This window comes from Aptenodytes forsteri, unplaced genomic scaffold, assembly GCF_000699145.1.
Source record: "Aptenodytes forsteri isolate BGI_AS27 unplaced genomic scaffold, ASM69914v1 Scaffold172, whole genome shotgun sequence".
NCBI lineage: Eukaryota > Metazoa > Chordata > Aves > Sphenisciformes > Spheniscidae > Aptenodytes > Aptenodytes forsteri.
The window spans coordinates 13,714,769-13,728,893 of NW_008795018.1; the positions used below are offsets into that span (position 1 = coordinate 13,714,769).

The 14,125-nt window shown below is 39.3% G+C and overlaps 1 protein-coding gene across 1 annotated transcript in view; it reads left to right on the plus strand.

Moving 5' to 3' along the window:
* Positions 1–14,125, plus strand: part of LOC103895987 (macrophage mannose receptor 1) — a 42,150-nt gene that overhangs the window by 20,758 nt on the left and 7,267 nt on the right. Inside the window, exons 19-29 of the mRNA XM_019471098.1 lie at positions 1,160–1,260; positions 3,255–3,391; positions 4,432–4,546; positions 5,130–5,326; positions 6,095–6,185; positions 8,007–8,239; positions 8,958–9,123; positions 10,285–10,437; positions 10,879–10,995; positions 11,199–11,360; positions 13,433–13,465. Coding sequence (XP_019326643.1) covers positions 1,160–1,260; positions 3,255–3,391; positions 4,432–4,546; positions 5,130–5,326; positions 6,095–6,185; positions 8,007–8,239; positions 8,958–9,123; positions 10,285–10,437; positions 10,879–10,995; positions 11,199–11,360; positions 13,433–13,465 — 1,505 coding nt within the window. The remainder of the gene's footprint in view (positions 1–1,159; positions 1,261–3,254; positions 3,392–4,431; positions 4,547–5,129; positions 5,327–6,094; positions 6,186–8,006; positions 8,240–8,957; positions 9,124–10,284; positions 10,438–10,878; positions 10,996–11,198; positions 11,361–13,432; positions 13,466–14,125) is intronic.

Below are 14,125 nucleotides of genomic sequence, written 5' to 3' on the forward strand. Positions count from 1 at the left end.
GACAGAGATTTTTAAGGTAGCCTCTGCAAACTCTCGTTCCAGGAGAAAAGTCAGCAGAAGTTTACAGTACAGTAAAATTAACAAGTGTTCTGAAAAGACCAACACACAAATAAACTCAAAACTAAAGTAGAAGATACTGAAGAGCATGATACTGACACTGCCTGCCTTCCCATCTGCTAGTTAGGACACATCTGGGAGGTGAAAGACCATGCTTCTAATTTTGACCTGAAACAGGCTTAGAGGAGATTTGAATTTAACCCTTCTATTTTAATACCACTGTTGAGTGTCTGTAAATCACTAACCTTGGAAAGGGCAGACAAGGAGTGGGGAGAGACAAGTTCATAGTGACTGAGTCAGTGCATGATTCTAACTTCCTGATTTAGGACACAAATTAGGGAAATAAGGCATTACTTGGGTGCAGTGAGCATCTCCTTTATTTAGATCGAGTGTATCGTCATCAGCAAGAGACAGATGAGGGAGCTGAATTTGTTTCCCACTTCAGGCTGAGTGACCTAAATTCTGATATATTGATTAAAATGCAGTGTCAACTTCTTCCTTCAGTAGCAATGTAGTAAAGTAAAAAGCATGTAAGCACAAAGAAAAAAATGTCAAATTTGATACTTCAGAAAGGGTGGTTTTAAAGCTGACAGAATGTCCACTAGTTTCCAGACACAAGACTTAATAGAAATATCCTGTGGAGACATTTCTCTTCAGGGTAAAATCCACAGAAAAGTATTTTTGTCCTTGTTTGCATCTATGAAAACATCAGGAATGCTCAGACCGAGAAGCATAATATTAACTAGGTGATACAATGAAATCACTTAAGATAAATAAAACTTTTAATATTCTTCTCTGTATTACATGTTATGGCTAACTGAAAATACTTCCTGTTATTAAATGATGTCTGATCACTCCTGCCCCTCAATGGAAAATACGCTTGGTGTTTTCTTTTTCTATTTTGCAACCAGTAATATTTTACATAAATTTCTTCAAATTAGAATAGACAAGTAAGGAGAGGAAAATCTGTAACAGTCCTTCCAGTTTTAGCCAGTTCCTATTAATGCTCATGGACCTTCTTATTTGTGAGAGGTTAATTAGGATTCTCATCTCACAGTTGAAGTGTATTAATTAATGACTATTTGTATATCTTTTCTTTAAGCTGGATAGATGGGACTCCAGTAACCTATGTGGCCTGGGCTCCTAATGAACCCAACTTTGCAAATAATGAGGAAAATTGTGTGATAATGTTGTCAGAGCAAGGTAAGTAACAAGGCTAAACTGTTAGATTTTACTTGTCTCTGCTTGGATTATAACTGATGCTGTCAAACTTCTGCTGTTAGCTGTCACACAACATTTTATGGCTGTTTTCTGCAATTGCTTTCCAGTGACAAGCCAACAAGATGCAGTAACTGGTGTAACCACCAGTCATGGAAGAGTCTATGTCCTTAGAATGGGGAGATTTCAGTACCATGTGTAATTTAATGCAGATGTGTCTGTCTGGATTTATAAGGTTGATACTGCACCTTTTTACAGGACTTTTCACTACTTCTCCAAGTAAAAAGTTGAGTGGAGTCTGTCTTCACTCCTATGAACTTAAGAAAACATTTATGACAGCTACAGGAAATAGGGGGGGTTGAAGGTACAAGCCAATGAGGAGAAAGACAAATACATCCAATGACCTAAGACTGTCCTACATGCTTATAAGTACTCCTAAATGTAAATATCTTGCAAATCCTAGAGTTAATTTTTCCTCTTGGTTGTATTTTTGTAACTTAGCTGAGGTTAATGGGAATTCAGGAATATATGTATAAGGAAATCAATCTCTCAATTTATGTTTCATAAAGAATTCACTCAGCAATCCCACCTGAAATTCTGCCTTTATATGAAGACACCGAGAACAAGATTCACTTTTCTAAACATAGGCATCTGGTCTGATTGAGATGCATCCCTCCTTCTTTAGCTGTTGATCCAGAAAGGGGTAGCTATCCCATCGGTCCCTGCCATATGTACCAGCTCTGCATAGATGGCTTAGCATTCCTGACCTTGTTTCAGATGATGCTAGAAGTTTACATGTGGGCAACTGATTTGGACCATAAGGGAAGCATTAAGCTTGAGTTGCCAACAAAATAGCTAATGTGAGCTAGACCTCTGAAGTCTCATTATGGTCAAACGGAGATCTCACCTGCACAGCCAGTGCTGCCTGAAGAGCAATTCAGTTTACTCTAGTGCAGTATTCAGTTGCCTTCATGTAGGTGACTGTAGCCACCTGCGATGTCCTACAGTTAGCCTACCTGACTGTAAGTTTCCCACAGAAACAGTGCCATATCCGTCAGCTCTCTGCAGGTACCTTGCATAGCCTCTCAAACAGCGCTAAGCACCTCTGTTTAGACAAATGAATCCTGCCCTAGCTCCCTATTGACTCTAATAGTAGCTTGGAAACCTAGTGTATATCTTGACAACTGAAACGAGGTATTTTAATCTGCAAACTGAATCCCTAGATAACATTGTATTAACTTGAGACGTTGGCCCCCAGAGGATGGCACATACTTCATAACATACGTTTGAACACCATATTGTGCCCTTAGATTGATCTGGTATTTCCTATCATCTCATCCATTTCTGATCCATTTTCTTTTCAAATTTGCTTGCTGGTATATTTCCCTCACTGCCTGCAATGTGACGATGCCGTAGCTTGAACAGATCATAAACAGGTACGCCTGCTGTGGAGAGCCCTGGATGAGGAGCAGAAGGGTCAGGCAGTTCAAATTAAGCACAAGGGGCTACAGTCGTGCTACTATTAGAGCTTCAACTGGCTCGTTCAAAGCTGCCATGGTTACTTTGCCTTCAGGTCAAGCTGCAGCCTGACATATAAAATAGAGAACATTGTGTTCTGCTAAAAAAAAAGAGACTCTTTGATGGATAGGGGTGGGGAGGATGGAGAAAGCAGAATGAAGTTAATTGATGACCAGAGCATTTCTTCTGAGTCACTGGCCCTTTCTTTCCAGTCTTTATTCTTTTTTCAATTGCTAGATGGTAGCCCAGTAACTAACAGTGCTGAGCAGCTAAAGTCCATAAATATCTTCTGTTTGTAAAAAAATAGTTGAGTGCATAAATGTAGTGCATGGCTCTTTTACTCACTTTTATGGTCTGAACAGTAGAGATTAGCCTCTTTCTAACTCAAAATAAGAAGTGATAAATTATTGTTACAAATACTATAACACCTTTACTTGCTTATTCAATCTAATTATTTTTAGGCTTGTGGAATGATTTAAACTGTGGTTCCTCCAATAAATTTATATGTGAAAAACATAACAGTTCTATTAATTCAACGTTTGCTTCTCCATTGCCTCCTGGAGGATGTCTAGAGAGTTGGTTTTTCTTTAACAACAAGGTATGTCAACAAGTATCTTCAGTAAATTGTGTAAAGCAGTGAAACTGAAAAAAAGAACTGCAAAAAATATGTTTTTTATGATTATAAAATAAATCTGGAGAGTAATTATCCAGTCAGAACATGCTGGCTGGATGGCTGGGCTTTTTTGGAGGTGACTATAGAAGATTAACTTTGCAGAGAAATACAGTAAAAGTAGATGTATGCTGAATAAATTTCAGCAAACATAGTTTGCGCAGGCTTAAAATACACTGTTACTGTTTAAGAAAACCCCTCCTCCTCCTCCTCTCCTGTTTTACATATTCATGTTAGAAACTGAAATTTGTAACGGTCAGTCTTGAAAAAAAGGCCCTTCAGGTGGAATGATTTAGAGAGAATGTATTTGAGCAATCCCTTTGGCTCGTACAGGGTTCCCAAAACTTTGAGTTCAGAAAGACGATGCCAAACTACAATTGTTTTGAGTATAGTTTTACATTCAGACATGGTCTGGAAGTTCTCATTGCTGTAACAGAAGAATTTGTACCAATTTGAGTTGAAGCTCTATTTGCCAAAGGTTGTTTTGTCTACTTTATCTACGTTGCACTACTACTGCATCCTCAGAATGTTAGGTCAATGTGTCAAGGGATATTTCATACACTTTGGCAGGTTAAACAGTCATAATCACAATCATTGGAAGAGGGACAAGGCACAGTAGAGATCATTCCCTGCAGCTGTGTCACCCAAAGCCACATTTTCTTGGTTTTAAATGATCCCTCTGTTATTCCAGGAAGCAGGCAGATGAAAATGTGAAAAGGGATTATGTACCTGACATCATTACAATCAGTTCAGATGATACTAGACTCCTGGATTACACCTTGTGCAATGAGAGGGGCTGAGTATCTACCTGGGTAGACATACATACTTTCTACTCTTGAGCTCTATCACTTATTCTAGCCCTGATTTCTTTTTCTGGAGAAATGTACATCCTATAGCTAATTGATATTAGTCGCATACAGCAGTTCCCATCTTTGCTAGTTTGAATGAAGTGCTTGCTTTTTTCCCAGTGTTTCAAAATATTTGCTTCCAATATAACAAGAAAGCTCATGTGGCATGCTGCACGAGATGCTTGTATCGATTTGGGAGGAAACCTGGCTACCATACGAAATGAACAAGTGCAAGGTACATATATGGGCTCTATTGAAAGAAAAAAATATTAACCTCTCACTAAAGAAACTGCTATACTCTCCAAAATAGATTATGGATTATCTGCTGAAAATTGCTTATTAGCCAGGTCAGTTTATGCTTCGTTTTAACTCCAAAGTGTGAAACAATAGCTAAATTACTGCATATAAGAAATAAAGTGTGTGTTTCTAGTTATTTCAGTTGCTCAGTTTTCATGAAACTTCCAGTCTGTTTTGAGTGTGGTTGCACAGATCCCTCAAACTGACAGACATCTGTATTTTCTGTCTCTCTCACTGGCAATATGATTTGCTGGAACACTATGTGTGCATACACAGTGGGGAAGGGACAGTTTCTAATTTGCTCCAGAGCTTTCTTTTTGGCTATTTTTTCAACCTTAATGCTTGTGTAACATATGTTCCTACAGATGCTTATCTAAACATTTAGTTAAAGGCAGATGGGCTCTATAGTGGGAAATGTTATCCTTTTAATATGGCCCCATTTCTGGGCTTTTGCACATTTTTCCTGTTTTGGGTAAGTCATGATGAGCTTTCCTTAATGAGAAATCTTTGCTTCCCTCCAGCTTTCCTCTTCTATCATTTAAAGGATGCCACAACTAATGTTTGGATTGGGATGAATGATATCAACAAAGAGTCCACTTTTCTTTGGACAGATGGAAGCACCGTTTCCTACACCAACTGGGTTAATGGTGCACCAGAACAGAAACAAAGCTACTTTGACTATTATGACCTTGAAATGTTGACAGACATCACTGTAGAGGTACAGGAAATTTAAGTAACCTGTATATCTTAGGCAGCTACATGATTTTCCTAAAAGGGAAGTTACAGCAGCAATAACAAGATGCTGAGACAAGTCCTTTTGTAAGCAGAATGGGGCTTAGCAAACCACCTGATAACGATTCCAAATACACCAAAAATGTTTGACAGAGGTTCTGAAGAAGAGGCACCTTGTGCTTTCCATCTGACCTATTGCAAAATACCAGTTCTGTAAAACAAGCCCAGAAAGGCATATATTACATCAGTTCCCCCACAAACTGCATTACCACCAACATTAAAGTTGCAACACCAAACATAGAAAAGTTATGATAAACCAAAATTAAGGTTGTTGATGCAACATTAATCTGTCTATCTGTATGTCCCATTCCTGGCTAATATGCTCCCACACCGCTTTACTAGTTTCTGATGGTACTGAAGGATATCCTCACAAAAAGGGCTATTTCTCTGCTCACATTCAATCTCTCTTCCAAAGGAGGTAAATGCGTAGTTTCTGAGGAAATGATAGGCAGCTAGTCACCGGAGATTTTTAACATCTTCCATCAGACAACTTGCTTATGACTAAAACTTGTTGAAATCAGCATAAGAGAGAAACTCAGATGAAATGTTGAAAGGTGGTCATGGCCAGACCTTGGTCATGGTGGTCCTTTCCTCGCTTCTCTGCCATCAGGCTTGCACTAGGAGTATAGGAGCTTCAGCTCACCACCTCCTGATTGCCTTTTGTAATGGCTGTGTATCTTCTCCTCTCCTTCAGACAGATTGTGTCTTCATCATGAAGTCAGATGGGAAATGGAGAGATGATAGCTGTGACAATGAGAGAGGCTATATATGCCAGACGAATTCACGTGAGTTCTGTTTAACCCAGTCTCCTAAAGAGAAAAAGTATCTCAGTTAGATAAGCTGAATATATAAACCGATGTGATTTCTTTCAGGTTTGAGTCTCATTCTGAGTCTCTCAGGCTTTCAGAGCTCCACTAGTCTTAAGGCTATACTATTTTTAAAGTACAATTTGTTCCACAGAAATTGCTAGAGAGGAACCACTATCTTAATTGGGGTTTTGTACCTAAATCATGAGTAATACTAGAGAATAATAAATGGAAATGGATTTCTTCTCAGTGAAATATGAGGCTTTTAGGCATCCTTTTTAAGTGCAGTGTAAAACCATGCTCTTGCAGTGATCTCTCCATACTCCTGGCTGTCTCTGAGCAGAGCGTTTAATCCTCTCAACATTTCTACTGACTGCCATATGATGTCTATTAAAATGTGCAGCCTCTTGGCTGTATCTTTATTGTAGGAGAACATAGATTTTATTTTTGTTTTTACACCAAAATGAATAATGAATGTTGACTTTCTTGCTGTAGAACTGTAATTATGCAAATCCCTGCTGCCCAGCCATATAATGGGAGTGGAGAAGGCGAAGCACAGATAAAACAATTTTGCCTCACCTTTACTACAGCATTAGTAAGAACTATTCCCCCCCACTTCAGTCAGCTCCTGCAGCCTGTTTACTCTCAGCATAGCTAATTCGCCTGTAAGAACTCCTTCTTCCCGCACAGCAAACATATAGTTTTAGGGAGGCATTTTTAGTTTGCTTAATCTCAGTTACAGCTCTTCTGAATACATTTACATTCTCAAGGGTGGAAATATACACTGCCTGACTCAAATGTGCAGGCAACATTCAGGCAGACCTTACAGACAGGCTAATGACTTTGAGTCAACAGTGAGTGGTGATCAATTAACATCAAGTATCAAAAGTCTCAGGTTGTGACAACAGGGTACAACAGTAAATGCCTTAAACTGGGAGAGCCCTAAGTCCTCTCCACCAGTGATCTGAAATAGGTGTATACTCAGATATCCAGATTTAGTCAAAATACCTTAAAGCACGGGAACTCAAATATCCAATTTATGAGTGTCCTGGTTTCGGCTGGGATAGAGTTAATTTTCTTCCTAGTAGCTGGTATCGTGCTGTGTTTTGGATTTAGGATGAGAATAACGTTGATAACACACTGATGTTTTAGTTGTTGCTAGGTAGTGCTCGCACTAGTCAAGGACATTCCAGCTTCCCATGCCCTGCCAGCGAGAAGCTGGGAGGGGGCACAGCCAGGGCAGCTGACCCAAACTGGCCAGAGGGACATTCCATACCATGTGACGTCATGCTCAGTACATAAACTGGGGGGAGTTTTATCATTATTATTATTTTCCCTTCCTTTTTTGCCCTATTAAACTGCCTTTATCTCAACCCATGAATTTTACTTTTTTTTTTCCTGATTTTCTCCCCCATCCCACTGAGGTGGGAACAGCGAGCGAACGCTGTGTGGTTTTTGAGCTACCTGCCAGGTTAAACCACAATGAGTCTTAGTCTGCACTAGTCAGGTCTCTAGCAAGTATACTCTCTACTTCAGGGCATCCAGGATTTCACTCTGCTTTTCACATTAACAAATTTGGTTCATGTTTTACAACAAGTTTGTTTTGGGCTTTTTTGTTGTGGTTTGGTTTTGTTGTTTTGGGGGTTTTTTGTTTTTTTTTTCATTAACAAATTGTCCATGAGCTTAAATAAAGATTTTGACTTACTGTTAATACTGCACGTTTTGACCTATTTTTTATAGCTTCCATGCTAGAGATGAGCGGTATGTTGTAAATTCATGCATTCAGTTTTTCTTCCATAGTTACCACGCAGTCTGAAGTACCAACAACAAATCCATCCTCTGGCTTTGCCCGTTATGGTGACAGTAGTTATTCAATCATTGCATCTGAAATGCAATGGGAAGAGGCCAGAAAAAATTGTCAAGACAAATCTGCAGAACTGGCCAGCATTTCAGATGCCTACATCCATTCATTCCTGTGGATCCAGATGTTGAAATATGGAAAGCCCGTATGGATCGGTCTTAACAGCAATATGGTAAGTGCTGGACAGATGGGAGGTGCAGGTGCTTGGTGAGCTCTCCTCCTCTTTACAGACCTGCTGGATGCCCAGTTTATAACAGTGCTGAAACAACTGTACTCTGAATGGCTTTACTGTGTATGTGCATAGATTTCTAGTGGTCCTGTTAGAGTTACTCAAAGACTTTCATGCACCAAATGGAGTGAAGAGTCACAGAAAAGGTTAAGCAGGAAGCAATAGATGAAACTCCCTGCTATATAGAGGGCTACTTATAACTATTATTATATTAATAAAAGTTATTATGAGTATTAAAGAGGTATTTTAAGATTATTTTGACTGTTTAGTGCCAAGTAATCTTTACTCACCAAATAGCTCCCAGTTTTAATTTAAATAAAGAAGAGCAGAGGGGACGAATTCTCTGTAATTGCTTCTCTTGATATGGGATTTACTAAATGACCTAAGATGGACTCATCTGAGTTTCTTGCCATGTTGTAGAAGTTTGTGTTGCTTCAGAAAAACCCTCCTGAAAGCAATGCACTGTTGAACACTGTTCATATGTAGTTCTTGTGTAACTCAGATCACCCAGTGACATTGCTTAGAACAGTGAATGGTGTTTAAAAAACCAGAGCAGCACAGGGCTTTTTTTTTTTTGCTGAAAAACTCAAATAGACTTAGGACACTATATTTATGTGTCAGAGCTTTTTATGTAAAAAACCCAGAATTTCTTTGTTTTCAGACTGGCAGCTATTACAAATGGACCGATAACTGGAAAACCAGGTACACCAAATGGGCAGCAGGGGAACCAAAGGAGAAAAATTCTTGTGTCTACCTAGATCTTGACGGTACTTGGAAAACAGCATCCTGCAATGAAAGCTACTTCTCAGTTTGTAAGACATCAGATGGTAAGTAAATGAATGTAATAATTTTAAAGACACATTCCTAATTCCATTAGTCTGCCTAATCCTAGAGACTTTACTCTGGCTTGGGCTAAAACCCTCAGAGGAGTATGCTTCAGTATACCGTCTGCCTCCCTGCAGAATTTGGAGGTTTGCTATTGGATGATATATGAATTCAGGCACATGAAAGCCTCTTGTGCAAACGGATATGGCTGCACTGTATTCATGGTAGTCATAACCGTTTGCATAAGATGAAGCTCTATCTTCAAGGTATTTTGCTCTTTCTGAGACATGAGCATAAATCACACGAGTTTGTGTGTAATATAAGGAAGTGCTGGGAATGTACACTGACTGTGTGGACTGCAGCAACTGGATAAGTTCACACACAGGTGTCACTGAGCCAAAATACAGGCAAGAGTTTCACTCCGTTCACTATTGCTAGAGCTAAAGCAGTTCTGACGTAAGTGTAAGAGCCTTGGGAATGTGAATGATACTTTAACTGTTTGTAGAGGTATGCAGAGGCGTGTTTGCTTGTAGATTTTGTAGAATTGTGTCATTTTCTCTCCTTGAGGTTTTAAGGCTACATAATATAGTCTGTTCCTGATGTGAGATTCAAGATAGATTTTGCCACTTGAAGGTGTCTTGCAAGTTAAACTTTCCAGCCGTACATTTGGTCTGCATATGCAGTGCAAGAACCGCAGACCGAGAGAAGTGAATTGGAGTTGCACACATGATCAGAAACAGAGACTAATTTGGCAGAGGCATGCTCCATTGATGGCTCCTTTGTATAAAGTGACAACATACAGAGACCAGGCAACCATACAATATGGGACTGTGGTATCAATGTTTCATTAGCCTTCAACAGCTTTCTGTGTTGTGAGAATGCAAATTCAAGATCTGTATCATCCCTCAGGGTTTATTTTCCTCACAGTACTGCCAAGGCAGTTAGTTAGATGCTGCAGGATCTAATTGGAGAAATCAGGTGTTTCACAGTCATCTTGACTGCCTGGCTCTCCCTATTGTCTGAGCTGGGGGCCTGCAGGAATAGTCAGGAATAGAGGTCCAGATAGTTAAAGCCAGGTGAGAGAAATCCCAGACTATTTACACACGTATCCTACCTCATAGGTTACTCATAATCAATACCAATTTCATACCATATGTCTTTAGCTATAGCTCCTACTGACCCTGCTCAGCTGCCTGGAGACTGCCCCGAAGCAGACAATCTCCGAGCTTGGATCCCTTACCATGGACACTGCTACTACTTCGAAGCATCAGCTGGGACAAGCTGGGCACTGGCCTCCCTTGAGTGTGCTCGGTTAGGTGAGAGCCTTCATTATCAACTGACGAGATTTGTACAAAAGTTTATACAAAACTCACATAAAAATGTAAAAACATTGATTTAAAAAAAAAATAATTAGAAATACTTTATTTACCTACCAAGCTATTCTAAATCTGGCACAATGAAAATAAACCGACACAAGTGACTTTGTGCAGCCTTCTGTCCTCCCAGGGGCTGCAGCCTCCCCAGGTGTACAGCTTCCCATCAGGTCCTGGCTTCTGGGGCACCGTCCTGGGGGCAGTGGTGGGGGGCCATGGCCAGTAAGCACCTCCAGGGCTCTGTCCTCTGCAAGAAGCAATGGGGAAGCCAACAGAGTAGCGTGCATAATACTTTCAAAAGTTGTTTGTACAGACTTGAAAGAGGAGGTCATTCCAGTAGTTGCTCACATAGGTTACAGTTATTTGCTTGCTAATGCCTTTCAGGTGCTACCTTGGTTTCAGTAGAAAACATGGATGAATCTGACTTTCTGAGCCATACAATACAACCACTTGGAAATAAAGAAGGAGGCTTCTGGATAGGACTTTACCGAAATGTGGATGGTAATGTCTTACTTTCAATATTTAATAGAAAAATGTTTTGCTAATATGAGAAAATTGAGGATAACTGTATTTTTACAAAAAATGACATGGCCTGCTGAAAAATGGGTTACTGTTGCATTTTTGAAGTCATTTGCTGAGCTAAGGAGTTAAAATATCCATGAGAGACATTTAAATTTTTTTTTACTCTGTATGTTGCTCTTTAGGCCAGTGGTTGTGGCTAGATAATGCTGCACTGGACTTTGTCAACTGGGAGGAGAAAGAGTCCAGTATGGAGCATCACTGCGTCGAAATGACTGCACCATCTGGTTATTGGGACAACACTGATTGCTCTTCTGAAAAAGGATTTATTTGCAAAAAACCCAAAGGTAAGTCCTTAGTGACTCAGCCCTTAGTGACAGAGCAGATCTGTTTACTAGTAACTGTTACAGCCCTCCACCACATGTCTAGAAGTAATTTCTGACAGTTTTGTTTGGCACATCCCACTTTTCTGAACATTTGTAGTTGCCTGTTTTTGCCGACTGCGAGCTCCTCACATCCCTGTCTGCACTCGCATGGGAATATGGTAATGTGCTGTATGCACCCTAGGTTGAGAACGAGACTTTCAGAAAACTTTTGAATACCTAACACAGGCATTGGTATGGCATCTGTCAAACACTTGTGCAAACTTAGGACTTTTCCAGGAACTAAGTATTGTAACAGTTATTATACCCTTGCAAGGAGGAATTAATGTGAATAATCAAGCTTCCTCTTCAACCTTGTTATACTCAAAAACTATATTACTGCCCAACGTCAAAAACTGCCTTCATATTGGGCCTGATTCAACAACCTTTAAGTCAGTAATGCCTCGGGGATACTAAAAGGCCAGCTGTTTGTGTTGCAATAATAATATACGGAGTACTTCCCTATTGAATGAAAAATTCAAGTCATTACAGAAGCTGTCTTATCAGTATTTCTGGAAAATTTCACGCGATACTGTATATGCCAGACCACTGTTTCAGAGGTAAAAAACCACATGTAGTATGCCCAAGTGGAGATACAAAAGATATAATTGTCTGAAAGAAAGCACTATCATTCCATTCTCTTAAGTTAGGCATTAAAATCAGTCTTACCTAAAAAATGGTAAGTTGCCATCTTTAAACCTTTGTACTTTCTTTTGTAGTAGTTGTGAGATCAGGTTTAATTTTCCAGCTTTTGCACTGTGCATTGTCCCCAGTAAATCATTGGGGAACATCTCTGTCCTATGCTGAAAACCTCATTTCCTGTGTAAAACAATTTTTAAGATTCCTTTGTTTGGATGAAAAGTTGAAATGACGTGATTTCAATACTAAAGACATCGCAAGACACAGTAGTTCTCAGAAAAACAATTGAAAAATTGGGGTTAGCTTTTCATCGTTTTGCAAATGGAGTCTTTAATTAAGAAAACAAACTGAAATGTACCCAAGAAACAGTCATCTCTCATGCACTGTTAATTTCCATGCTTAAATCAGCCCATGCCCGTGGCAGTAAATCAGTTAATCCCCATTAAAGATTTACAAAGAACATCCAAATTATATTCCATTCCATGTAATACTAAAATGTAAGGAAGCACTAAAATCCATCCATTCAATCATAAGATGCTTTCATATGTAACTATTTCCTGCCTTAGTAGGGGACACTGTTGCTTTGTACCTGTTTATATTACATTCTGCTCTGCTTTCTTTTCATTTTACATTTTGCCTTTATAACTTCTCCTCTGGGTAGAAAGTGTTTTTTCAAACTGTAAAGTAAAAGAGCCAAGAGGAGAAATATTTTCTTGATAATTTAGGGAGTCTTGATTCAGAATAGTTTTTTTTACTTTATAAGAACATCCAATATGTTTAATTCTTCTTCTTTTCTGAGTGCCAAACATTTTTTGCACCTCTTCAACAAAAAAAGAGTTTATAAAGGTCTTTTCTTTTTCTCTGTCTCTCTTATGCATAGGCAAATGGGAAGATTACAGCTTTGATTCAGAGGGCATTTTCTAGGGAAGACACTTAAGAATCTTAAACTTAATTGTAACAGCAGAATCCTGCTGGACATGCAGAGCTTCCTAAAATGTGCTATGGGAAATTAATCTCCAGAGTTGTACATCATGTTCTTAGTAAATTAAAATTAATATTTCAGGAAAAACGTGAAAAGGTATTTTTGAGTAAACATAGAAAAGAGTCAGTATTTGAATGTTTGTAGATATAAAACAGTAGAAAGTTTTAAATGAATAAATATTATAGTTTGGTTATGTTAAGTAGGAAGGTAAAACCTTAGTAATGTATTTTTTGCCTCAATTATGTTGCCTTTTATAACAGACGTTATTAATGCAATGGTAATACTTCAGGGGTTTTTGTTCCTGTATAATTTTAGCAAAACAAACTTATGAATTCTAATGAAGTGTCATATTATTTCTCTCTGATATTCATTGAAGTTGAGCCAAGTGGAAGTCCTCTACAGCAAAAAGGTGAGAGCTTTCATAAGAAAATTAACAAAAATCTAAATACAAGAACTTAAAACGAGTTTTCCCAAATCACCCCCTTTCAGAGAACAAGTCCTGCTGACGGTTACTGGGGTGCATGGTTATAAATCACTCAGGCTAATCCCACAGTGCCTTTTACGTGCACACGAGCTCTCACATGTTCTTGGTCGACTGGACTGCTGCAGGTTTAACCCTGAGCTGACAAGCTCAACAGTGACCCAACTTGTGACTAACTTTGAGAACAGGCACAGAGAGCTTTAACCAGGCTGTTAAAACCTATGTAGATTATATTGGTTTCAGCTGGGATAGAGTTAATTTTCTTCCTAGTAGCTGGTATCGTGCTGTGTTTTGGATTTAGGATGAGAATAACGTTGATAACACACTGATGTTTTAGTTGTTGCTAAGCAGTGCTTATACTAAGTCAAGGACTTTCCAGCTTCTCATGCCCTGCCAGCGAGAAGCTGGGAGGGGGCACAGCCAGGGCAGCTGACCCAAACTGGCCAGAGGGATATTCCATACCATGTGATGTCATGCTCAGTATATAAACTGGGGAGAGTTGGCCGGGGGGGCCGGGGGCCGCTGCTCAGGGACTGGCTGGGCATCGGTCGGCAGGTGGTGAGCAATTGCACTGTGCATCACTTATTT